The 24,380-nt window shown below is 41.4% G+C and overlaps 1 protein-coding gene across 3 annotated transcripts; it reads left to right on the forward strand.

Annotated features, from left to right (window-relative positions):
• The first annotated feature begins 1,557 nt into the window (after positions 1–1,557).
• sacs (sacsin molecular chaperone) lies at positions 1,558–23,877 on the forward strand. 3 transcript variants are annotated; one of them, XM_077566444.1, is made up of 10 exons: positions 1,558–1,681; positions 3,155–3,265; positions 4,960–5,110; positions 7,482–7,572; positions 7,649–7,734; positions 7,807–7,918; positions 8,426–8,572; positions 8,763–10,251; positions 10,673–10,764; positions 11,293–23,877. In XM_077566444.1, exons 2-10 carry the CDS (start codon positions 3,243–3,245, stop codon positions 22,845–22,847), a joined length of 13,746 nt encoding a protein of 4,581 aa, XP_077422570.1. In that variant the 5' UTR covers positions 1,558–1,681; positions 3,155–3,242; the 3' UTR covers positions 22,848–23,877. The 3 variants fall into 3 exon arrangements, with proteins under 3 accessions (XP_077422570.1, XP_077422568.1, XP_077422569.1); XM_077566442.1 differs by having other exon boundaries at positions 1,648–1,823; XM_077566443.1 differs by lacking the exon at positions 1,558–1,681 and adding an exon at positions 2,748–2,927.
• Positions 23,878–24,380: the final 503 nt, after the last annotated feature.

The following is a 24,380-nucleotide window of genomic DNA, read 5'->3' on the forward strand; positions in this document are numbered from 1 at the left end:
GGCGAGACCGTCTGGGACGTAATTCAGGATTACTTCTCATACGCACAACGCACACTTCTGAAATTCCCCTAAGTACAACCCCCACCCCACCCCCGAGTTGTATTATTATTATTATTATTATTATTATTATTATTATTATTATTATTATTATTATTATTATTATTCATTTTTTTAAATTATTATTATTATTATTGTTATTATTATCATCATCATCATCATCATCATCATCATCATTATTATTATTATTTATTTATTTATTTTCCCTATACCCATACACTGGGGAGTCTTGAATTTACCTTATTCAAACAATTTCGATTGTGTGTGTGAAGTGAGGCAAAGACACTGAGGACAAAAGTTCACCTCTGCTGCAGTAAAAGTAACCAATTACCATTCATGTCTGGACATGTCCATTCCAGCAAATCATGCCATTATTTGTGCTAATGTCATAAGACATTGCCTAACCTAAAGTCTACCTATACCAAATTATAACATGGTCTATTACAAATTATCCATCCGAACATCTTCTATGCCCTTTATCTTTATTTGGGTTACAAGTATGCTGGAGCCTTTCCTACCTAGTTTGGGTGAGATGCGGGTCAACACCCTGGACTGGTTGCCAGATAATACACAGCCATTCACGCCTATGAACAAATCACTCTCAACGAACCTAACATGCCTGTTTTGGGAAAGTAGGTTGAAGCCGAATTACTCAGAGAAACCCGACACAACATGCAAACGCCACACATGGAGACCGGAGGCAAGATTCGAACACAGAACCTCATAAATGTGAAGCAGATGTGCTACTGTGTTGCCCAAATCAAATCAACAATGTCGTTCAAAAGTTATTCCCCCCACCCACTGCATTTTATTTATTGCTAAATGTATACTGTACTCTATTTTACTCTACATTAGTTGAGATCTGCATTAGGCTAAATCATCCTGAGTGATGTTTCAGATATGTTGTTACATGGCTACAGACAAACCACAATAAACAAACTTTTTTTTTTTAATACAGTAAATCAAAGTATTATTACGTTTTTAGGAGCAGTTTTAGTAAGTGTACCAAATCAAATGTGACTAGTGGAAAGTGTCACAACGTGTGAAACGTTCAGAGAAAACATTGATGTTTTGTCTCCATCTGCTGGAATATTATTAGAATTGTTGTCACTGATGTTTTACATTTTCATTTTTATTTGTTTGGTTATATTCCCATTACAATCTCGTTTTTATTTGTACTATTTTGCCAAATCTTATGATTTTGTGTGCCCCCCACGCCCCATCTAAGAATAAACGCAAAATAGGCCTACATGAATTCCATTTAATTATCTTATATTTGATTGTCTGTTCCATACCTTCATGCATTTGCTCATACTCCATTCAACACGTCTTCATATATGAATTATGTACATCACACCTATTATGACATGCATTGTTGACTTCATCACTTCTGTTGTGCAGGTCACTGTCACTTTAAGAAACTTGCGCTTCTGACAAATGACTGCAACGTCCATGTGATAATCACGCATACCGGCTCTTGGCTATTTGTCATGAAGTCTGATTTCATGAACCAACCAGAGTTCATGTTGGATGGGATGTCATCCATATGATCGTTCTAGAGCACATTTTACTTCCAAATGCACAGCGGCAGAGGACAGTGCAGAGATGCTGCTGACTTCCTCATGTGAGTGTCCCTTCCCCTCTCTCTCTCTCTTCAATGCGGCAGATGGAAGATGCACGCACCTTGGTGAGGTGACAGATCATGGGAAATTAGTTTAATATCGCAGGGTGTGCGCTTTATCTTGAGCAAACACAATGATTCTCTGGTAAGTGGTGTGATAATTATGAATGTTGCTTTGAGTAATTATGACTGCAGGCTTGATTGGGTTCATATTAGTAGGTATATTTGAGGTTTTATGAGGGTCGTTAATTGCCATTGAGTGCTAATGTTGCTTTCTGCACTGTCTGGAAGTGTCCTTGTCTGTACTAGAATTTAAATTATTGTATTATTTCACTGTGTCATCTTCTCTTTGACGAAGATTTCATCATTTTAAAATTGATCTACTGAGTGCGTTGGCATTTGAGCCATATCATGACTTCAAATCCCACAATTCAGCTGTAGGGGATACTTTCTGGTCAGTTCGTGGAAAAGATGTCTGGTAAAAAAATTAATTGCAATAATTTGCCAGATTAAAATAGGCAAAAGTCCGGGAAAATGTCGTATTTACCTAATAAAAGTAATGACCTTTGTTATTTTAAATCCAGAAGACACATATGCTTTTGGGGGGGTTTAAATGAAACTGCACTTCCGGAACCTTGAGGGGGAGTGCTCTCGGAGTCGTAACACTTTGTATAAGATTAATTATCAACACATTTTCTCAAGGGAATTGAGTTTTCGATACCAAATAGTGGGTTGAAACAAATCTAGACTAGCAGACGCATATTAGCACCACAAAATACATGGTATTTATTTTGGGAAAAGCTTTATCTACACAACTACGCATGCGCATAGCATCCCCCATGGCGTCACCGACCTAAAAACAAAAACATCTAACTAGGGGAAAGCGCTCACGCTAAACCGACCATGTGTCGTGCGTGAAGAATTCATTTTCTGCGTGTGGACAATTTCCAATTTATAGTTCCGTGAAATTATACCTTTGTTTTTGTTTGTTTGTGTTTTAAATCGTGTTTTCCGGACGACATGGAAGTCACTGGGCTTGAACCATCTCACTTCATATCTACTCCTGAGCGGCTAATTCATTTTTATTCTTAGAACATTGCCTTGGAAGGAGGAGCTATTGTGATGGGAGAAAAACACCATGCCACTTACTATTATCGTTGTTATAACGAGTGTTTCCTGGAATACAACCTGGAGCAAAATTGACAACTATTTCAGGGGTCGTTTATCGGTGCACATTGGCCAAACACAAGTGAGTGCTAATGAGATAGCCGGATAACGCTCCTTACAACATAAGAACATCTACCGGTGCACAGTGAAAAAGAGAACTTCGTCGCTCTTTTCTTATTCCAAATTACTTCTCTCTATCTGATTACGTTGTATACTATTCATAGTCAGCATGTTATAACGATTTCATGCACATTAAACGTAGGAGACAGGTGTTTTCATGAAAGTAACGGGATTCTTGATGTGTCGCAGCCCGGATGGAGTATTCATACGCCAAGAACAGAACATAGTCCCATGAAAGTGCCTCTGTGCTGGGACACATAACAGCAACAGCAGCGAGATGGCCAACTGTCAACACCTGTGGTAAGTTAACATGAAACAATGTGCCAATATTGCAGTTGCCGCATGTTGAGAGCGTTGGTAAAATCTCGTTAGGGATGTCAATGCTGGTTCTGGTTCCTCTCTGTGGACTAAGCAATCATTGCAAGTGAAACTGAGCGGTCGGTCTCGCTCCTTTATAAGTGTTTGTATTTTTGTCCAATTAGGTCCAATGGACTTTATTATGGCCTTTCAGCTCTCCTTGTGCTGGCTGCCCCACCCACACAAGGAACACAAAGAGACATTTGCCTCTTCCCCCTCTTAAAGTGATGGCAAAGTTTCTCATATAAATGCCATTAACAAATCACTGTCTTTTTTAAATCGCATCACACTTTTCAATGTAGTGGTTGTAAATGCACCAAGTGAAAATGTTAGTGTCAATGTTTTTTTTTTTAAATACATTTTTAGGGATTTTGCCTAATTTTAAATGATAGGACAGCTGGAGTTTGGATAGGAAGCAGGAGTGAGAGAGAGAATGACCTGCAGGAAAGAGCCGCTCAGTCCAGGATTTGAACCGTACACCGGGGTCGCCTGCATTTAGATTACCCCCAGTACATAGCGCAGATGCTTGACAACTGGGCCAAACACTGCCCATTGACAATATTTTTTGAGTGACATAGGCACTCAATTCAAAACTAAATTGCACACTTGCCTCTATTGCTTCAAGACATGATTAAGTAACAAACAACTGACCCAATTCTTGAAGATCAAATTTGGGTTAGTTATATAAATTACACAACAAATTATAGGTAATCCCTGCATACTTGCAGTTCGGCTACGGTACATTTTTGTCTTTTCCAGGATTAACAACCCCGCCCCTAAACTTTCACAGAAGAATAATTAGAGTTAATTTTTATCAGCGTTTTGGAGGTGTTAAAATAAATAATACTCTTTTTTTTCCCCAATACATTTCAGTGGGCCTTAATTATACACATTTTTTTCGTTATTCATGGGCTGTCCTGGTCTCGATCCCCTGCGGTGATCGACTGTACATCCAAATGCATTCACAACACAGGGGTTATGCTGGTAACATGAAAGCGCAGGAGAAAACACAAGACTCATTATAATTACAACTACACTAACAGATTATAGTTAGAGAGTGGCTATCATGTGACATATTGTATGCATTTGGGAAGATAGCACGAATCAGTGATGTTCATTCCCTCAATAAAACCTTCAGCTAACCTAACGGCAATAGATCATCAACAGATGGAACTGGTCAGCTGCACATTCTCATGTTACTGCTAAACCTTACCTTTGAATCAATATTGACTCAGAACAAGATGCATCTTTCCTGTAAGAGACCACATTTGATCTTTTGCTTTTGCCACTGCACTTTGTATAAGATTTCATCTGAGAAAAAAACTCAATGTAATAGAGCTCAAGCAAAGCATACTGTACTATAAATAATTAATTTAGCTTGGCAAGAATTGAACAAGTATTTGTTCTCTATAGATTGCACCTTTAAAACTCAATTTTGTTGCTACTATTAAATTTATTCAATTATAAAAACATTCCAAATGTGTCATACGTATAATAAGTACTTTGTACTTTTAGCATGCTTCTAATATCCATGTACTGTTTCCACACATAAACAATATTAGATGATATTTTACAATTGCTGAATGTTACACTTAAACATTTACCTCAATATCATCTTTTTTTTGTTTTGTTTTAAGGTTGCCTCGGGTGAATGTGCGTCATGACTACTTTGGCCTGAGGTCCTATCAGGTCTCTCCTTTGACATCGCTTGGTGATGTGAAGCAGTTACTCTATGAAGACACAAACCTACCTGTCAGAGAGCAGCGACTCATTCACAATGGCAAAGTGGTATGTTATTATATGTTTTTTGGGTCTACTATATCCACCAAGCTGCTTGCACTCTGCCATGTTGTATATGATGGGGTTCAGAAGGTAAAGCTTTTAATTCATAACTCAAAGCAACACGAACCTTCGTCTGGGTCAGCTCAGCAACACTTGGGCATCATCGGTGCGAAATAGTCTGTAGCACGAAAAGTCAGGCCTTAAAAATAATTGGACCACACACACTCAAAGATATGACAAAGACGTGCTTTTGGACATCAGAAAAACCCTCTGGACCCCCTTGACGCTGGGACCTCATCTAACCCAGCCAGTTATTATCAGCAACTTGGTGCATCCTTTGTCAAATAGAGCAAGCCAAGCAGCTCTTGCAGTTCTTTGCAACAAGCTTGAGCGCTGTTTTCTGGGCTTAGTCACGTGACGTTCACAATGTGAGCGCGAAGGCACTTTGACATCAATTTCAGTCAACGGGATGAAAACGGGTGGATTAATCTGCTTAATGCTCATTCCACAAATGCAACATTAATCTGAATATTGTGTTTAATTTTATTGAAAATAACATTTGTGACTTGAATCCCGCTTTAAAGTAATATTGGTCAAAAGTAAGACTGATGTTTCTTGACATAGCTCTGACGGGTGTAGGTTTGATTGATCCCTTATGTAAAAAAAAAAAAGATCATTTTTGTCAGTGTGAGACCCCTATTAATTTTCAATGCTATTTTTTGTATTTTTTCCCCTTGCTATTAAGCAATGAGGACCAGTTTATTTATGTATTTATTTTTTTTAAACTGATATAATGCTCTCTTCTCCCATTCAGTATGCACAGTTTACAATTCTTTGTTAGTTCTTGGGAAACATCATGTGTGCAGTTCATTTTGAGTGCTGCTCTGTGGTTTTGTCACACTGTACTGGTAAGACTACACCCATAACAAATGGACAACTGATCTCTCTCTTTCTGTGATTGGAGATCAACGCCAGCAGCAGAAAGCATCCCAGTTTCAATGTCCTCTTATGTAGCTATAAGACAAATTCTGAAATACTCATCTCAAACCATTTTTAATTGACTGTGAAGAAATAATCAAGTTAACCCGATAACATTTGTCTGTAGTATACAACAAAATAATTGATATTTTTCAGATAAACATAGTGAGTTAGTGAACATGACTGGGAGCTGACCTCGTGTCTGTAGGCTAAGTTGACAGAAAGCACCAGGTGGTGGCCGCTGCTCTACAGCTCTCCTGATCTCATACGCAAAAATTAGCTGCAGGCCTCGCCTACATACTCCTAAATACTACACACCACAAGTTCATGAACCTGCACTTTACACAAGGATTGTACAGTCACTAACCACGTCATTAGGTACACCCAGGCTTTAGTATGACACAGTGAACTGAGTAAAACATAATTGAAAAAAAAAAAAAGATATTAGTTCAAATGTATTACATAGTGTTGAATTACTGTTTTTTTCTGTACTTGCAGAAATAAGAACATACTTGAATTACAAGCAGTAGATAGCCAGTGTGCAATCTAAACACAAATTGATTACGCTATCCTTCTGGGGGGGAAGCGTGTAGGCTGATTGATGACTGTACTGTGGTGCGGCCATGATGAAGATGATGACTGTGAGGTTTTTGTGTGCACAACACAGTTGGCCACTCACCTAATACTGTACTGTACGTAAGAACTGCTGAGCACAGCGGTTCACACTTTCACCTTGGAAAGCCCATAATAGCGCCATCAATGCCAACTTTCATGCTGCATAATTTTCAATAAGGTGTTTATTAGATCTCTTAAAGATGATCTTTTCTGGATTTCATGAGTGGTTTGGTGAAAAGAGTTGGCAATAAAACAATAAATGGCAGTGGTAATAAGTTGCAGGTGTACGATTTATTCTGTTTGCACAATGAAGTATTTAATATTTTGCTGGTTGAACTTGAAACACATCTCAGGATTTTTTTGATTTTTTACTTGTCATTGGGGGGTTGACTGGTTAGCACGTCCGCCTCCCAGTGCAGAGGACGTGAGTTCGAGTCTGGGCTTCGGCCTTCCTGGGTGGAGTTTGCATGTTCTCCCCGTGCTTGTGTGGGTTTTCTCCGGGTAGTCCGGTTTCCTCCCACATTCCAAAGACATGCATGGCAGGTTAATTGAACACTCTAAATTGTCCATAGGTGTGACTGTGAGTGTGATGGTTGTTCGTCCCTGTGTGCCCTGCAATTGGCTGGCAACCAGTTCAGGGTGTACCCCGCCTTCTGCCCAAAGCCAACTGGGATAGGCTCCTGCACCCCCGCGACCCTTGTGAGGACAAGCGGTTAAGAAAATGGATGGATAGATGGATACTTGTCATTGATATAAATCCTGTGTGAACTTCTGTTCTTTGTAGTTGGACGACAGTATGCCGATTGGTGCTTTGGTGCCCACAGGAAGCCCTGAGGTGTCTTTCACACTGGAGGGAAGAGGCCTCAAAGGTGGAGGTAATGCGACAACTGCCTACATGGTTGGGAAGTCTTCCACTTCCTGTAGTGAATGGTGACAGTTTTTCTTTGACAGGGAGATTTGGGCAGACTGCGCCGCCACTGGTTGAATTTCTCAAAGATATCCTGAGGAGGTACCCTGAAGGTGGACAGATTCTGAAAGTAAGTGTCTCAACACATTTACATTAAAAACATTTTAGAAATAACGCAACACCTTTATGTGATACTTTAAAGGAGCTGATTCAAAATGCTGAGGACGCTGGAGCTACCGAAGTCAAGTTCATGTACGACGAGACGGAGTACGGGGTGGAGTCACTGTGGTCACCTGACATGGCTGAGCATCAAGGTCGGTTCTTAGTAGTCAGACTGGTCTGATAATCACTGAGACGGTACTCTAACCGTAAGACATATGTTGTTGCTCTTGTGTGTTTTTCTGCTGTTAAGTATCATTGAGCATCTGGTGTCTAGCTGATCCTTTGCTCTAGTCTTACCTCCTTGTGACCCGAGAGATTTTATACAGAAGCAATTCACTATTAAATTATAGATGCCCAATACGATACAATGTAATATAATTAGATTGGCTCCAGGACCTTGTCCTAACTGCCATTAGTTTGGATTACATTGTCTGGACTTAATCAGCCTTTCCTTCTTCACTATACTCACTTTGAAAATATGTGAGTCTACTGTACTTAACTTATGGTATATAATTATTTTCCCACATTCTTCTTTTTGAGTTCAATGTCCAAATTGATGTGCAACTTTACAGTAATGTTTTTTTCCCCAGATTTTTTTTTTAAATCCAGCTATAAGGGGTGTATTATCTTAATGGAATGGTGCGTTCGTGGATTTCCAGGTACGGCGCTGTATGTCTACAATGACGCTGTGTTCACTGCGGAGGACTGGAATGGGATTCAGGAGATAGCCAGGAGCAGAAAGAGAGATGATCCGCTGAAAGTTGGGCGGTTTGGGATTGGATTCAACTCTGTCTACCACATTTCAGGTTGTTGCTTGGAAAAAAGAAATGTCTTTATTTCTATTTTATTCCTGCACGATAATTACTCTCCAGAGTAGTGAATAAATAGAGGTAGAAACCCTGTGCTCACAATCTGTTAAGCATTTAGAATATTTATTTCCAAGATAATTAACAGTTGTAATATGTATCACCGTATTATACCCCTCTATTTGTTCAGATGTCCCCAGTATATTCAGCGGAGACCAGATTGCCATGCTGGACCCTCACCAGACCCTTTTTGGAGTCAACGAGTCAGGACAGTGTTGGAACTTAAAGACGGACATTAACGAGATCTCCGAATTGTCGGACCAGTTTGCCCCATATTTCGGGATATTCGGCAGCTGTGAGAAAACCATCGAGGATGGCTGCTTCCCTGGAACACTGTTCCGCTTCCCCCTGCGCATGAAACCCTCCCAGCTCAGCAGCAACCTTTATAACAAAGAAAAGGTTTTGGAACTTTTTGAGTCATTCAAAGCTGACGCAGACACAGTGTTGCTCTTCCTGAAGTGCGTTCAGAAGGTCTCTTTGCATGTGCGTGAATCTGATGGCACAGAGCGTATGTTGTTTCAAGTTACAGCTCAAGAAAACACTGATGATAAACTTGAAAGAACAAACTCGTTGAGGACTCTGGCCGAGGCTGTTGACAGCTACGGCAACCATGTACCCAGTTCCACCATCACCTGTGTCACTTACCAGGTCAGCATAGAAACTCAGGATAAAACCAAGAAAGAGTCTTGGCAGATGAAGTGGCTTGTGTGTAATGGAGTTGGTGGTAGAGGAATGTGTGCTGAGTTGGACTCTCTTGCAGATGACTTAAAGTTCATGCCCACCATTGGCATTGCTCTGCCTCTAATGTTGATGGCCAGAGAGGACGATGGGGCCGCCTCTGGTTTCTCAGGACGAGCATTTTGCTTCCTTCCCCTCCCACCAGGCGAGGAGAGCGAGACAGGACTTCCCGTACACGTCAGCGGGTTCTTTGGCCTCACCGATAACCGGAGGAGTATCAAGTGGCGGGATGTGGACCAGTGGAGGGATCCAGCTGCCTTATGGAATGAGCTCCTTATAATCACCGTCATCCCTCAGGCTTATTTCATTCTCATCACCGAGGTTATCAAAAGGGTACAGAACAAAACGGACCAAGACTTTCCATTATCCCCGAGAAGGACCTATGTGGCCTGGCCAGACCCAAAGCGGGTCAAATCCAGGTGGAAACCCATCCTACAGCCCCTGTTTCATGACCTCCTACGGCACCAAGTCTTCTATTCCCTCAGTGAAAGCTGGGTCAGCATGGACCAAGCTGTGTTTTCAGAGCTCGACACTGACAAAGATATTTCACAGACTGTCATTAACTACCTCCAAAGCTCAGGGATGCAGGTAGTGCAGGTGCCTACTGCAGTGGACTCGGTCTTGGTGGCCTACGCTACTCCCGAGTCCACAGAAGTGAGAAAGATTACGCCACCTTTGCTCCGGCAGCTTGCCAGGAAGTCCAAACACAAAGGGTCCTTAGAGGAGAAGCTGCTGCTATTGGAGTTTGTGCTTAGTGATGCCAATTACAGTGACCTAATAGGACTGGAACTATTGCCCCTTCAAGATGGAACAGTTGCCTCATTTTCATCCTCTGTCACTGAAAAGGATTCTGTGTACATTGGATCTGCCGAGTACCCCAGGTAACCATGTAGTACTATATCACTAATGCAATACAGTGGTAACTTGACGTAGGAGGGCCCCAATAAACGTTGTTTTTTTTTCTAGTTTGCAGCTGTCAATTATATATATATATTTTGCTCTGTGTTATAAATCAAAATTTAAGTTAGATATACTGCTCAAGTGAAGTAAAAAAAAAAATAAGGTATTGTAATGCATATGAAAGTCACACACATGGGTATTTCAATTCACTTCAGTGGTTAACATTTTTATATTTGAATGTTTATATTGCATTACAATCTTGGTCAAGGTACAACCTAAACTCATAAGTTAAGGTACCACTGTAAATAATTCAGCTCTTAACATATGGTACAGTAACGTTAAAAAAAAAACGAGGAATATCTTGTTCTGAAATAATCATATGAATGTTGGCTTTGTCATCAGATGTCTGTACCCTGGGCTTGAGAGTCGGTTTATTCTGGAAAGTATTAAACCTTCAGTACTGGAGAGACTAAAGGAAGCTGCCAAAAGCAGAGGTAATGTAATATGCTGTTGATTTTATTCATGAAAAGCTTCTATTTCTGATTTTTTATTTTTTGCAACACTATGACACACAGAAACACTGTTTTATCCATTTTTTAATACAAATCAAATATAGTATACAGTAGTATAATTAATGTCACACTTCCAAAATTTGTCGCTACAGTTCAGCGGTATCTTTGGGGGTGCTCAGGTACGTAGGTATTTAAGGTGTGTCAAACATTGGCCTTTTTACTACTAACACAAACTAATGCATGGCTGGAAAGGAGCTCTAACTAAATGTTGAGGTTTCTATAGAGAATGAAACCAAGTTGTGTGCTTAAATTCTGTAATAGGTGATTATACACAATTTTCATCCTAAGAAAACACTAACACATTTCTGCATTTTGCTCGATGAATTATTGAAAACAATAAATGGTTAGTTTGGAATGTGTGACAGTTTTTTCAATTTTAGTTGATGTATTGTTATATTATTACAAATTTCATGAACTCGTTAACTATCTTTTTCTTTGTAATTATAACAGGAAGACCCTGTACTCAGCTCCAAATGTTGAACCCCGAACGCTCAGCACGACTCATCAAGGAGATCCTATCTACAACTTGGCCAAATCGAGACTTTATTACCCACTGGGAACCTGGAAACCGAAAGCTGAAGCATCCAACCGTTTCTTGGTTAAGGATGATTTGGAAGCATCTCTACATACATTTTGCCGATGACCTAAGTACCTTTGATGATATGCCTTTGATTCCGTTTGTGCCACTGGAAGAATACATGGAAAAAGTTCAACTTTTACGCCTCAAATGTCCCTCACCCATCATTCTTGTAGATGAGAACGAAACCCCATTTTCTGAATGCCTTTTTGAAATTATGGAAAAGCTTGGTGCTGTGGTCATGAAAAAGCTAGATCCATGTTTGCAGCATCCCCAGCTCAAAAATTATGTCCATGCCTGTTCTCCTGGAATGTTGTTGCGAATTATGGATAGATTGTCAATGCAGCGTTTAGTTAGCCAAGTGTCATCTTTCTCTGTCCAAGAGAAGATTACCCTCAGAAACTTCCTATCTGGATTATCCGATGTCACAGAAAAGGAAAAGCACACTCTGCTTGAGCTTTCCATCTTTGAGAGAGTTGGGACCTGTGCAGAAGGTGCTTTAGCTTTTACATCACTAAGAGGGGCCAGAGCTTTGCATCACAGAGCAAAGTACCCACCAGATGTCAAATTATCCCTGTGCCTGGTGGTCTCCCGTGATGAGGAGTCCATTCGCCTCATCAAAAAACTAAAAGTAGCGCAGGTGAAGACAACTGAGTGTTTGAAAATGATCGTTCATGATATTCAGAGTGGATTCTACACACCAGACGAGATAACCAAAATCATGCTCTGGGCACTTAAGCATTTGGCCTTCCTAAAGAATGAAAACTCATCTGTCATTGGATGGCTTTCTGCCCTTAAATTTATAGAACTGCCTTGTGGAAAGTTAGTGACAGCCTCTGAAGTTTTTGATCCAGATCTGGAAATCCTGCAGAATTTGTTTTACAAGGAAGAAGACACCAGGTTTCCCACTTATGCATTTACCTCATCACCCGATATTCTCCATTCACTACGACAGTTGGGGCTAAGAAATGAAGTACAACTCAGTGAGAAAGATGTTCTTCAAGTGGCAAAGAAGATAGCGGATTTACAAAGTCAACAGGATCCTGAGTGGGAGTTCGTAATAAAAAAGGCAAAAACACTTTTGCAGATTCTCAACAAACAAACAAAACTGGTTAAATCAACAGATACTCAGGCATCTTTGTTCAAACTCAATTGGGTACCTGTCTGCAAAGAAAGGCCTCCTAACTACCCCAAATCCCTTGCTTGGGTTGGAGATACTCTCAACATCAGCTCTCTGTCTGAGATGTGTAACATATCTCATGCTGTGCTTGTGGGATCTTCTGTTGCTCTGGTTGAACACACATCAGCTGGTATGAAGAAAGCACTGAAGCTAACTGTAGAGCCACAGGTGGATCAGGTTTTGCAGCATCTAAAAGCTGCGAATGACTGGCATAAATCTCAATCCTTCACCGCAGAGGATTGGTATCAGTTCCAGCAGATCCTGTTTGAGATATATGGCTTCATGCAAGCTCATCTTGAAGGTGCCAGAGAAGCAATGACATCATTGACTTTTGATTGGGTATGGACTGGGAAGACATTCTCACCTCCGAGCCAAACAGTGTTAAAACCCCTGCCCAATTTAGACCTACAGCCATACCTGTACTCTCTTCCAAAAACAATGAGAAAGTTTCACAAGCTTTTCAAGTTTTGTGGTTCACTTGAAGAGGTTTGTCCAAACCATGTGCTAAAAGTACTAACCACCATCCAAAAAAGAAGTGAAGGCGAGATGACGAAGGAGGAAAGCAAGCACGATGTTCTGCTTTTGATCAACATCCTGAGATGGCTTTACAACAATCAAATACATGTTGAGACCAGCCTGCATGTTCCTATTCTTAGTTACAAGGATCCAAGCAAATTGGCAATGAGGCCCATTCATGAATGTACTTACTGTGACATCAAAGTAGATGATTTGAATGACCTACTTGAAGATGGATCAGAGCCGATCATATTGGTCCATGACGACATCCCTATGAAAACTGCGGAGTGGCTAAAAGTGCCATGTTTGAGCACGAGGCTGATAAATCCTGAGAATCTTGGTTTTGAACAATCAGGACAACGGGAACCTCTCACAGTTCGAATAAAAAACATCCTGGAGGAATATCCGTCCGTAGCTGACATTTTTAAAGAGCTTCTCCAGAATGCAGATGATGCAAGCGCAACAGAGTGTAGTTTTCTTATTGACATGAGAAAAAACCTGGACATTCGAGAAAATCTTCTTGACCCGGGCATGATAGTGTGCCATGGACCATCCTTGTGGTCTTTCAACAACTCTGTCTTCACAGATACAGACTTTCTGAACATTACTCGGTTAGGTGGATCAGTCAAAAGATGTGAGGCAGACAAAGTTGGCAAGTTTGGCTTGGGCTTCAACTCGGTTTATCACATCAGTGACATCCCCATTATAATGAGCCGAGAGTTCATGATCATGTTCGATCCAAACATCAATCACATTAGCAAGCACATCAAAGACAAGTCAAATCCAGGGATCAAAATAAACTGGAGCAAACAACAGAGACGCTTGAGGAAATTCCCGAACCAATTCAAACCTTTCATTAACGTCTTCAATTGCCAACTTCCTCTTGCCCAAGATTTACCATACAAATACGATGGAACATTATTTAGGCTCCCATTCAGAACTGAGCAGGAGGCCTCAGTGAGTGAAATTAGTAGTTTGTACTACAACACCACAGATATCTACTCCCTTGTTGATGAGTTCAGTATATGTGGCCATCGCTTCATTCTGTTCACTCAGCATGTTGGTTGTATGGTCCTAAAATACCTGAAATATGAAGAAACAAATCCAGCTGGAGCTCAAGATGTTGTCACCATAAACAAAAGTGTGTGGTCATCCAAAGCCTCATATGGACCCTTGAGTATCCTCAAATCTGCAGCTAAGGTCATGAAGAAGGTAGCAAGCAGCAATAAAGTACCCTCTGATATTCCCAAATCTGGCTGCATTATTCGAGTAATAGTAGAAGAATTTCATAATGTCTTCAAACGTATCGTTGATCTCCACTCCCCTTTGTTCAGAGGCTCAGAGGAAGATCCAAACCAATACTTTGAATTGGCTGCAAAAGGGATTCAGACAAGAAGGTTAACAGATGAAATGCCCCAGAAGGCAGTCGAGGTCACCAACTGGCTCATTTGCTCATGCATGGATGGAACTGAGGCACTCAAATTTTCACTCAGTGATAGTGGGAAAAGGCTTGGACTTGTGCCTTGTGGAGGTGTGGCTGTTCTACTTACAGAAGAGGAGAACAGAAAATGGACTGTTAGGTCAAATGCCCTCCCAATTGGAGAGGTATTCTGCTACTTGCCTCTCAGAATAAAAACCGGCCTACCAGTCCACATTAATGGTTGCTTTGCTGTGACTTCCAACCGTAAAGAGATCTGGAAGACGGACACGAAAGGAAGGTGGAATTCTGTCTTCATGAGACATGTCATTGTCCAGGCGTATTTAGCAGGACTCACAATGCTTCGTCTGATGGCTGAAAGTGGAGAGCTCCTTGACTACAGCTATTACGCGACATGGCCCGATCCAAGTCAGGTTCATGATGACTTCACGCTAGTTAGTCAAGGAGTCTACCAAGAAATAGCTAAAGGAGGTGATGGAGAGCAGGCAAAGTTTTTTTCTGATGGCACAACCTGGGTGTCAATCAAATATGTCCGATTTCTGGATGATTCCCTTCTCTGTAAGCCAGACATCGGTCCTGCGGCTTTCAAGATTTTTTTGAAGTATCTGAAAAAGAGTGGCTCACAAAACCTTTGTGCTGTTGAACTACCTGAATGGGTGAAGGAGGGATTTGATGATGCTGGATGTAAAAGAACCTTGATGGACAACACCGTGACAGAGAAGGAGTTCTTCGCAGATGTGTTTTTACCTCACATCCAGGAAATTGAAAAAGATCTTCGAAATCCCTTAATGCTGTATGTCTTGAATGACAGAATGGAAGAATTTGCATCAATTCTCAAGGCAACTCCTTGTATCCCCTGCTCTGGTCCCAACAAGGAATTAGTTTTACCCTCCCGACTCATTCATCCAGAAGGAAGAGTTGCCAAACTCTACAACACCGATGACGGAAGATTTCCAGCTGGAACTACTAAAGATTACCTCAACCCGGTATGTTTAGTCAAGCTTCTGCAGTTGGGTATGGTGAAGGATGATCTGTCATGGGAAGATTTGCTTGAACGTGCTGAATCAGTCGAAGCTTTGAATGAAAGTGATCATACAGCCGCATGCTTTCGCAGCAGTGTGCTGCTCAGCCTCATCGATGAGAAACTGAAGATGAGAGACCCGGGATCACCGGAGTTGCTAGAAAAGCTACGGGACATGAAGTTCCTCCCGTTTCTAACAAGACCTGCAGGGTTCTCACTACCCTGGCATGGTAATAGCTTCCCCCCAACAACAATGTTCTCTGCAAGAGAGATCTTCACAACTGAGCATCAGGACATAGTATGTCTGATGAAGACGGTGTTGAATGAGAATTCACCATCTTTCAAAGGTTGTGGTGCAATGTCATTGGCTGTGAAAGACTGCCTTGGCTTAATAAAGAAGCCCTCAGTTGAACTAGTGATCAGTCAATTGAAGAAACTTTCTCAGGCATTTGATGGTGTAACTCTCTATCAAGAAAACATAACAAATGCGTGTTACAAGTATCTGCATGAGGAGTTGCTTCAAAGTGAGAAAGCAAAAGAGAAAGTAACTGTGGAACTAAAAACATTTAACTCAATTTTGGTCGAGAACACCTATGTGAATCCCTCCAAAGTTGCATTCCACCTAAATTTTGATGCAGCGCCACACCTTTACCAGCTCCCTAACAAATACAGGAACAGCTGTCGTGAGCTCTTTGAAAATGTTGGCGTACAGCCCAGCTTCACAGTTAATGTATTTTCATCAGTACTTGAAATTATGAAGCAAGAATGTGGGCAAAGGGTTCTCACTGAAGAAAACTTCCAGCTGTGCCGCAGAATTATTAGTGAGGGGATATGGAGCTTGATTCGTGATAAAAGTCAAGAATTCTGCCAAGCCAATTATGGTGCCATTCTTTTACCAGACTCTAATCTGACACTCCAGCCATCAAAATCTCTGTGCTACAATGACTGTCCTTGGATCAAAGTCCGAGACAGCTCCGTTAAGTACTGCCATGGTGATATTCCAAGAGAGGTTGGGGTGAAACTCGGAGCTGTCCCGAAACGTCACAAAGCCTTGGAGAGGTATGCGTCAAATGTTTGTTTCACTGCACCTGGAAGTGAGTTTGGTCAAAAGGAAAAGCTTACAAGTAGAATCAAAAGCATCTTGGATGCATATCCATCTGAGAGAGAGATGCTGAAAGAACTGCTTCAAAATGCAGATGATGCCAAAGCGACTGAGATCTACTTTGTCTTTGATCCCAGAACACACCCCACAGAGAGAATATTTGACGATAAATGGATTCCGATGCAAGGTCCTGCACTTTGCGTGTACAACAATCAGCCTTTCACTGAGGATGACATCAGAGGAATACAAAACCTTGGAAGAGGAACAAAAGAAGTCAATCCTGGAAAAACTGGCCAGTATGGCATAGGATTCAACTCTGTCTATCACATTACAGATTGTCCCTCGTTCATCTCAAACAATGACATTCTATGTATATTTGATCCACATGCACAGTATGCACCAGGGGCAACGTCTGTGAGTCCTGGAAGAATGTTCAGAGACTTGGACTCCGACTTCCGATCTCAGTTTTCTGATGTCCTTAATCTGTATTTGGGAGCTCATTTTAAATTAGAACGTAGCACAATGTTCAGATTCCCCATCCGCTCTACAGATATGGTGAAGATCTCAGAGATCAGCTCCATCCCAGCGTCAGACAGAATGGTGCAGAACCTCCTGGAAAAGATCAAAAATGATGGTGCAGAGCTTCTGATGTTCTTAAACCACATGGAGAAAATATCTATCTGTGAAGTTAACAATGTAACAGGAGAACTAAAGGTACTCTACTCTGTAACTGCTAAAATAACGGATAGTGATCGCTTAAAACGCAAACAATTCCATGCCTCTGTCATTGACAGTGTGACCAAAAAGAAGCAACTCACTGCGATTCCAGTCCAACAGATAACCTACACAATGGACATAGAAGACACAGAAGGTAACCTGACCACATGGATGATCTGCAATCGTTCTGGCTTCCCAAACATTGAACTCGTCTCAAAAAGTGTGATATCAGCTCACAAGAATGAGGACATAACGCTATTTCCGCGTGGAGGAGTGGCTGCATGTGTTAGCCACAACTACAAAAAACCCCACAGAGCTTTCTGCTTTCTGCCACTTTCACTCGAAACCGGCCTCCCCTTTCATGTCAACGGGCATTTTGCTCTGGACTCAGCCCGAAGAAACCTGTGGAGAGATGACAATGGGGTTGGGGTGAGGAGTGACTGGAATAATAATTTGATGATGTCGCTAATAGCACCCGCTTGTGTGGAACTGCTCGTTCAGATCAAACGACGATGCTTCCCGGGTCCTGATCCAACTATAACTGTGCTTCATGGAACTCCCCTTCATGTTGCAAAGGATATATTGAAAAAGTTTTTGTTTTTCTTCCCAGTGAACAGAATTGACATCCAGCCGGATTGGTACTGCTTGGTCAAAGCCATGTACAGCTGTATCCACATGGACATGAAGCGCCTTTTGCCTGTAATCAGAGCACCACAAATGGACAACTCAGACATGCACTCTGTCATTTATATCTCATGGACGAACACGTCCACTACGACCAAGGGTCGAGCCTTTTTTGACAATCTGCTACAAGATGAACTCCAGAACCTGAAAAACACAGATTACAATATCACCTCCAGGAAGTCTGTCGCTGAAAATGTTTACAGGCTGAAAACCTTGCTTCTAGATATCGGTTTCAACCTGGTTCACAGTTGTGATGAGACTGCAAACCTCTACTTATGTTTGGACGACGCAGGGATCGCAGTGAGTTATGTCACACCGGCAGAAGTCCGCAACTTTCTTCACACTTTCTCATCCCCAGACACCTCTTGTCATGTCGGAAAGCTTCCTTGTCTCCTTCAACAGTCCAACTACAAACATCTTCATAATTTGAAGCTTATTGTTGACTACTGCTTCAAAGATGTTGAGGTGGATGAAACCATAATTGAAGGGCTACCTCTGTTGCTCACAATGGACAATATTCTTCAAGTCTTTGATTCCAAGAGACAGAAATTTCTAACATCACACCATGAGCTAATTCCATCCAGAAAGGAGATGTTCATAAATACAATGCACCTCAAATACAGCAACGTATTGTTCAATGCGGGACTAGCAAAAATATTTGACATCAGCAGCTTTGGTGACCTTCTGGGATCTGTTGTTCCAAGAGAGTATCGAACAAAGATTCCTGTTAAATGGCGAGACACATACGGAAGTGAATCCTGGCTAAAGGGTGTCTGGAACTTCATCAGTGAAAATGTGGCTGTCAAGGAGGATCAACAGGACATCAAACCAAGTTTTGACACGGTACTTGACATCCTCAAAGACTGGGCACTGCTACCTGGAATAAAATTCATGGCAAGAGATAAGCTAGTCGTTCCCGAGTATGACGTGCTTTTACCTCTGAGCTTGATGAGCATAGCCATCTTTCCACATGGCCAAAATGACAAAATATTCCACACCCTAATGAAAGCAGGGTGCATTCAACTTGCTGTAAACAAAATCTGCGTCAAAGAAAATCCGATCATGCCTTTTCTGTCACACCATACAGCAAACATTGAAAATCCATCTAGTGTTCTGAAAGCACTTGAGTACATGATTCAGACGTCTGCATTCAAGGCAGCAAGTCTGACTGATAAGGACTTTGAGGCTCTTCTGTTGTATTTCACCTGCAACCTCGCGAGCCTCACACAACAGGACGCGCAGATCTTAAAACTACTCCCATGCTTTAAAGCCGTTAGTGGAAGATACATCAGCATTTCAAATTATGCGTCCACTTATGTGCTTGCGAAAAACATCCCCACTGGAGACATAGAGAAGTGGGCCCACAAAGCCACTTTTGCATTTCTTGCCGATAGCCCACAATTGAGAGAGCTGTACACTTTCCTTGGTTGCATGCCAATTGATGACATCCAAATCTATCTTCATCATCTTCTGCCAAAGTTTGAAAGTCTTTCCCACAACGCCAAAGTGGAACACATTGTCTATTTGAAGGATAGACTGTTGTCAATGGAAGAGTCATGTGAGATGAAGGATAATCTGTTTGACAAATTGGAAGGACTGACATTCATCTATGACTACTCGAACAGACTCAGGTCAGCCAAGTTTTTCTTCGATCAAACAGTTAAGGTGTTTGAAGTTATGCTGCCTGCAAAGTCGTTCATTCCAAATGATTTCTTCAGGAAAGTTGAGCAGTGGTCAAAACCCAAGAACGGAGCATTGTCGCTCACCCCTTGGATAACCTTCCTGAGGAAAATTGGTTTGAAGCATGAAGTGTCCCAGCAGCAAATTCTTCAGTTTGCAAAAGAGGTCAGCATCAAATCCCAAACAGAGAACTGGACCAACAACAAAGTGCAAAACACCATCGATGTTCTCCTCAATCATATTTTCAAAGAAAGAGTCGACTTGTTTCAAGGTACTTTTCTAAAAGAGCTCTCAATGATACCATTCCTTTGTCCCGAGAGAGCCCCCAAGGAATTGGTCAAGCTTCATTCACAATACCAAGAAATGAGTGGAACACTTCCTCTCATTCGTTTCAGTGGCTCTCAAGTCAATCCTAAATTCAAGCAAACAGATGTAATTCACTTACTCTGGACAGCTTGCCCAATTTTGCCGGAAAAAGCGACCCCTTCGAGCATAAAGGAGCAGGAGGGAAGCACACTGAGTGGACAAGAGCAACTTGATCAAGTGCTGGCCCTATTAGGTGTCAACTTGGACCCGCCATTGGAAAAAGTCATTAGTAACTGCAAGAATGTCTGCAACATATCCAATCCAGATGATGAAATGGTAAAAACGAGGAACAAAGTTTTGAGGTCCACATATGAGTTTTTAAACTCGGATAAAAGAGATTTTCGCTACCAGCTTCGCGGGGTGGCTTTCGTCATGGTGGAAGATGGTTTCAAGTTGCTGAAACCCGAAGAAGTCGTGATTAATTTGGACAACGAATCTGACTTTAAGCCCTACTTGTACAAATTACCACTGGACCTTGGCACCTTCCATCAACTGTTTAAACTTCTTGGCACGGAGGATGTTGTGTCAACCAAACAATATGTCGAGGTGTTGTGTCGGATCTTCAGAAGTTCTGAAGGCAAGCAGCTTGACCCTAATGAAATGAGAACCGTGAAAAGGGCTGTGTCCGGATTGTTCAAGGCTCTTCATAATGAGCCCGTGGAAATGCGGAATGATCTGGAAAGTCTCCGCGATTTGATCTTTTATCTGCCAAGTCACGATGGAAGATTATCCAAATCCAATAGTTTGGTCTACGATGATGCTCCGCACTACAAGAGTAGAATTCAGGGTAACGTTGGCGTTCAGATGCTTGTGGATCTGAGCCAATGCTATCTGGGCAAAGATCACACTTTCCATACAAAGTTAATCATGTTGCTTCCTCAGAATCTCAGGCCAAGACTACTAAGCAGCATTCTTGAAGAGCAACTGGATGAAGATTCCCCTAAAATGTGCCAGTTTGGAGCCCTGTGTTCACTTCAAGGTCGCCTGCAGTTGTTGCTGTCCTCTGAGCAATTCATCACCGGATTGATCCGAATAATGAAGCACGAGAACGACAACGCATACCTTGTGAACGAGGAAAAAGCCATACGGCTCTGCAAAGCACTTTGCGAAGGACTGAAAGTATCTTGCTTCGAGAAACTCCAGACAACCTTGAGAGTAAAAGGATGTAGTCCCATCCCACATAGCCGCAGTGAAACCCTTGCCTTCCTCAAGAGGTACGGCACCGCCGTCATTCACCTCTACATCCAGCATTCAGATAGCAAAGACATCAACTTTCTCTTAGCTCTGGCCATGACTCTCAAGTCCGCTACAGACAATTTGATCTCGGACACCTCGTATCTAATTGCCATGTTGGGCTGCAACGACATCTACAGAATCACAGAGAAGCTGGACAACCTTGGTGTCAAGTATGACTCCACAGAGCCTTCCAAACTTGAGCTACCCCTCCCCGGAACGCCAATTCCTGCTGAGATACATTATACCCTCCTCATGGACCCACTGAATGTTTTCTACCCTGGAGAGTATGTGGGTTATCTCGTTGACTCTGAAGGAGGAGATATATATAGATCCTATCATCCCACGTACACGTATGCAATCATCGTTCAGGAAGTAGAAAGAGAAGAGGAAGAAAACGCAATATTCCTGGGAAAGTGTTTCCAGATCGACATCGGTTACAGCGAGTACAAAGTAGTCAGTTCCCTCGACTTGTACAAATTCTCAAGACAAGATGAAAGTGGCAACGTGCGGGAAAGCAGCGCTCCGTCGACCCCCACAAGTCCGGACATTCGCACCTCGGGCCAGCAAACGGCCCATCCTCTTTTTGCGAGCAGAGACAACCAGAGACCTCCCACACAAAAACAGTCCCCCAAGAAGATCAAGCTTAATGCTCTGCCGGAGATCCTGAAAGAAGTCACATCAGTAGTTGAGCAAGCTTGGAAACTTCACGAAACAGAGAGAAAGAAAATACTGCGCCGACTGTATCTCAAGTGGCACCCGGACAAAAATGCGGAAAATTTGGACATTGCGACAGAAGTCTTTAAGCATTTGCAAAATGAGATTAATAGAATGGAAAAGCAGTCTTTGGCTGACCAGCAGAATACAGACAGAGCATCAAGGAGACCTTTCTCAACATCCTCCGCTCGCTTCCAGTCAGAGAAGTTCTCCTTCCAAAGGTTTTATTCGTCATGGAACCAGGAGGCAACAAGTCACAAATCAGATCGGCAACACTCCAGAGGAGATTACACAAGCTATGCTGGTTCTCAGTCACACTCTCGCCGCTTCTTCGTGCCACCCACTTTTAAGACGGTCGGAAACCCTGTGGAGGCTCGCAGGTGGCTAAGACAAGCCCGAGCCAACTACTCCGCGGCTCGCAACGACCTCCACAAAAACGCCAACGAGTGGGTCTGCTTTAAATGCTATCTGGCCACGAAGCTCGCCCTCATCGCCGCAGACTACTCGGTCCGAGGAAAGTCCGATAAGGACGTGAAGCCGACGGCGCTGGCGCAAAAAGTGGAGGAGTACAACTCGCACTTGTCGGGACTTGCCAGTGACGTTCAGATCCTGGAAGGCTACGGCGTGGACAGTCTGCGAACTCGCTACCCTGATCTTCTGCCTTTTCCACAGATCCCCAATGACAGATTCACGTCGGAAGTGGCCATGAGAGTGATGGAATGTACCGCTAGGATTATCATAAAGCTTGAAAATTTTGTCCAGCAAAAAATGTAAATTGTTATTACAATGTGCACTGATGACCAGTGGATGTGTGCAATATGGAAGTGTCAAGCTGGCAGCTTATGGTTACCTATGCACTTGTGACCGGGTGTGAAATCATTTGCGGCTCCCAATACAGATCAATACAGATTTACTGTAATAAATGTGCATATACTGTACATATGATTGCCTCAGCAATGTTTTGTTTACCAAAGTTCCCGACGTTGTTTTTTTTTTTAATGCTGCTTTTTACTTGATATTTTTTTACAAGATAATATATATATTTTATTGCCACAGAAACAGGAATGTAAAAGATGTGCTCACACTGGAAAAAAAAAATACAGCTTATCTCTAAGTATTAATTATTGTTATGCAATGTTATGTTTGTTATACTTCTTTTTGTATTATGTTCATTTTGTTTCATTTATGCAGAAGTTGTACATTTATGCAATTATAGTCTTTTATTGTTTATGGATGAAGCACTTTTTAAAAAATACATTTGTGGTCTTGCACTTGTCTCATCATCTTGGAATAATCCACTGTGATATTGGTCCTTTTTTTTCTCTCTCTCCTAATTTAATTTTGCTGCAGCAATGTCAAATACAGAAAAGTTGCATAAAGATTTTGTGGCTATCAATCATCTTAAATGAACTTACAGTATGCTTTACACTGCAAAGTACAATGCAGTTGCTTGTACAAGTCATAAAAACAAAACAAAAATATGTAGATAACAAATTTACCAAATATGGACTATGCTGAGCCTGTAGTTTTATGGAGATTTTTAAGTGCAATTTAGGTCCAGCTATAACATGCAAGATTCTGCACTTGCGTTCTCTGATTGAGGGAATAAAGAACAGCAATTTTTAATATAAAAGATTATTCACACATCAAACACACTGACTGGTCCTATCTTTTGAAATGTTATGTCATTGTCATCTGCTGAGTTATTACAGGTGATGCTTGAGATGACGCAGTAAAGAGAACTTCATTGAATTAAAGTAGAATTGTGTCATCAATCATACAATTCATAAATGTGGATATACAATGTGCCATCAGAAGGCCTAATAAATGATTTTTAAACCTTCTTAACTCATTGAATTGCTTGGAAATTCAAACGTTTTGCACCAGAAATTACTTACTTGAGAGAAATTAAGGTTTTGCTGAATTTTTTGGGGTAACTCACTGAATTACCAAATATGGTTGATTGCCCCACACAAAGGCTAACTAAATCAACTTTTCATTAATTAAGAAATTAACTATTCTTCCCAGTTATGTTGGTATTAATGTTGAAGTAAATTTTTAAGGTAATCGTTTTCATAAGAACTAATATTCAATCGCCCATATTTGTGGTAAATAAAATGTCCACTAGAGAGCGACAGAGAGCAAACTGGATATTACGTGTGCTTTTTCATACATATTTTCTCATTTTGATAAACCCATAAATGTAAGTTTGTTGTAATATAGCTACATATGTTACTTTTGGATAAACCTGATATGAAAAGTTCAGCTTTCTTTACGTACAATTAAATAATTGTAAAACATTTTTGA

This window comes from Vanacampus margaritifer, chromosome 5, assembly GCF_051991255.1.
Source record: "Vanacampus margaritifer isolate UIUO_Vmar chromosome 5, RoL_Vmar_1.0, whole genome shotgun sequence".
Classification (NCBI taxonomy): domain Eukaryota; kingdom Metazoa; phylum Chordata; class Actinopteri; order Syngnathiformes; family Syngnathidae; genus Vanacampus; species Vanacampus margaritifer.

What these genes read in the sequence shown, in the direction of transcription:
- sacs (XM_077566444.1), top strand. Translation starts at nt 3,243, where the DNA reads ATGGCCAACTGTCAACACCTGTG. An exon ending in AAGGTGGACAGATTCTGAAA is followed by an intron (nt 7,735 to 7,806) that starts GTAAGTGTCTCA and finishes GATACTTTAAAG; the next exon opens with GAGCTGATTCAAAATGCTGA. An exon ending in GGATCTGCCGAGTACCCCAG is followed by an intron (nt 10,252 to 10,672) that starts GTAACCATGTAG and finishes CTTTGTCATCAG; the next exon opens with ATGTCTGTACCCTGGGCTTG.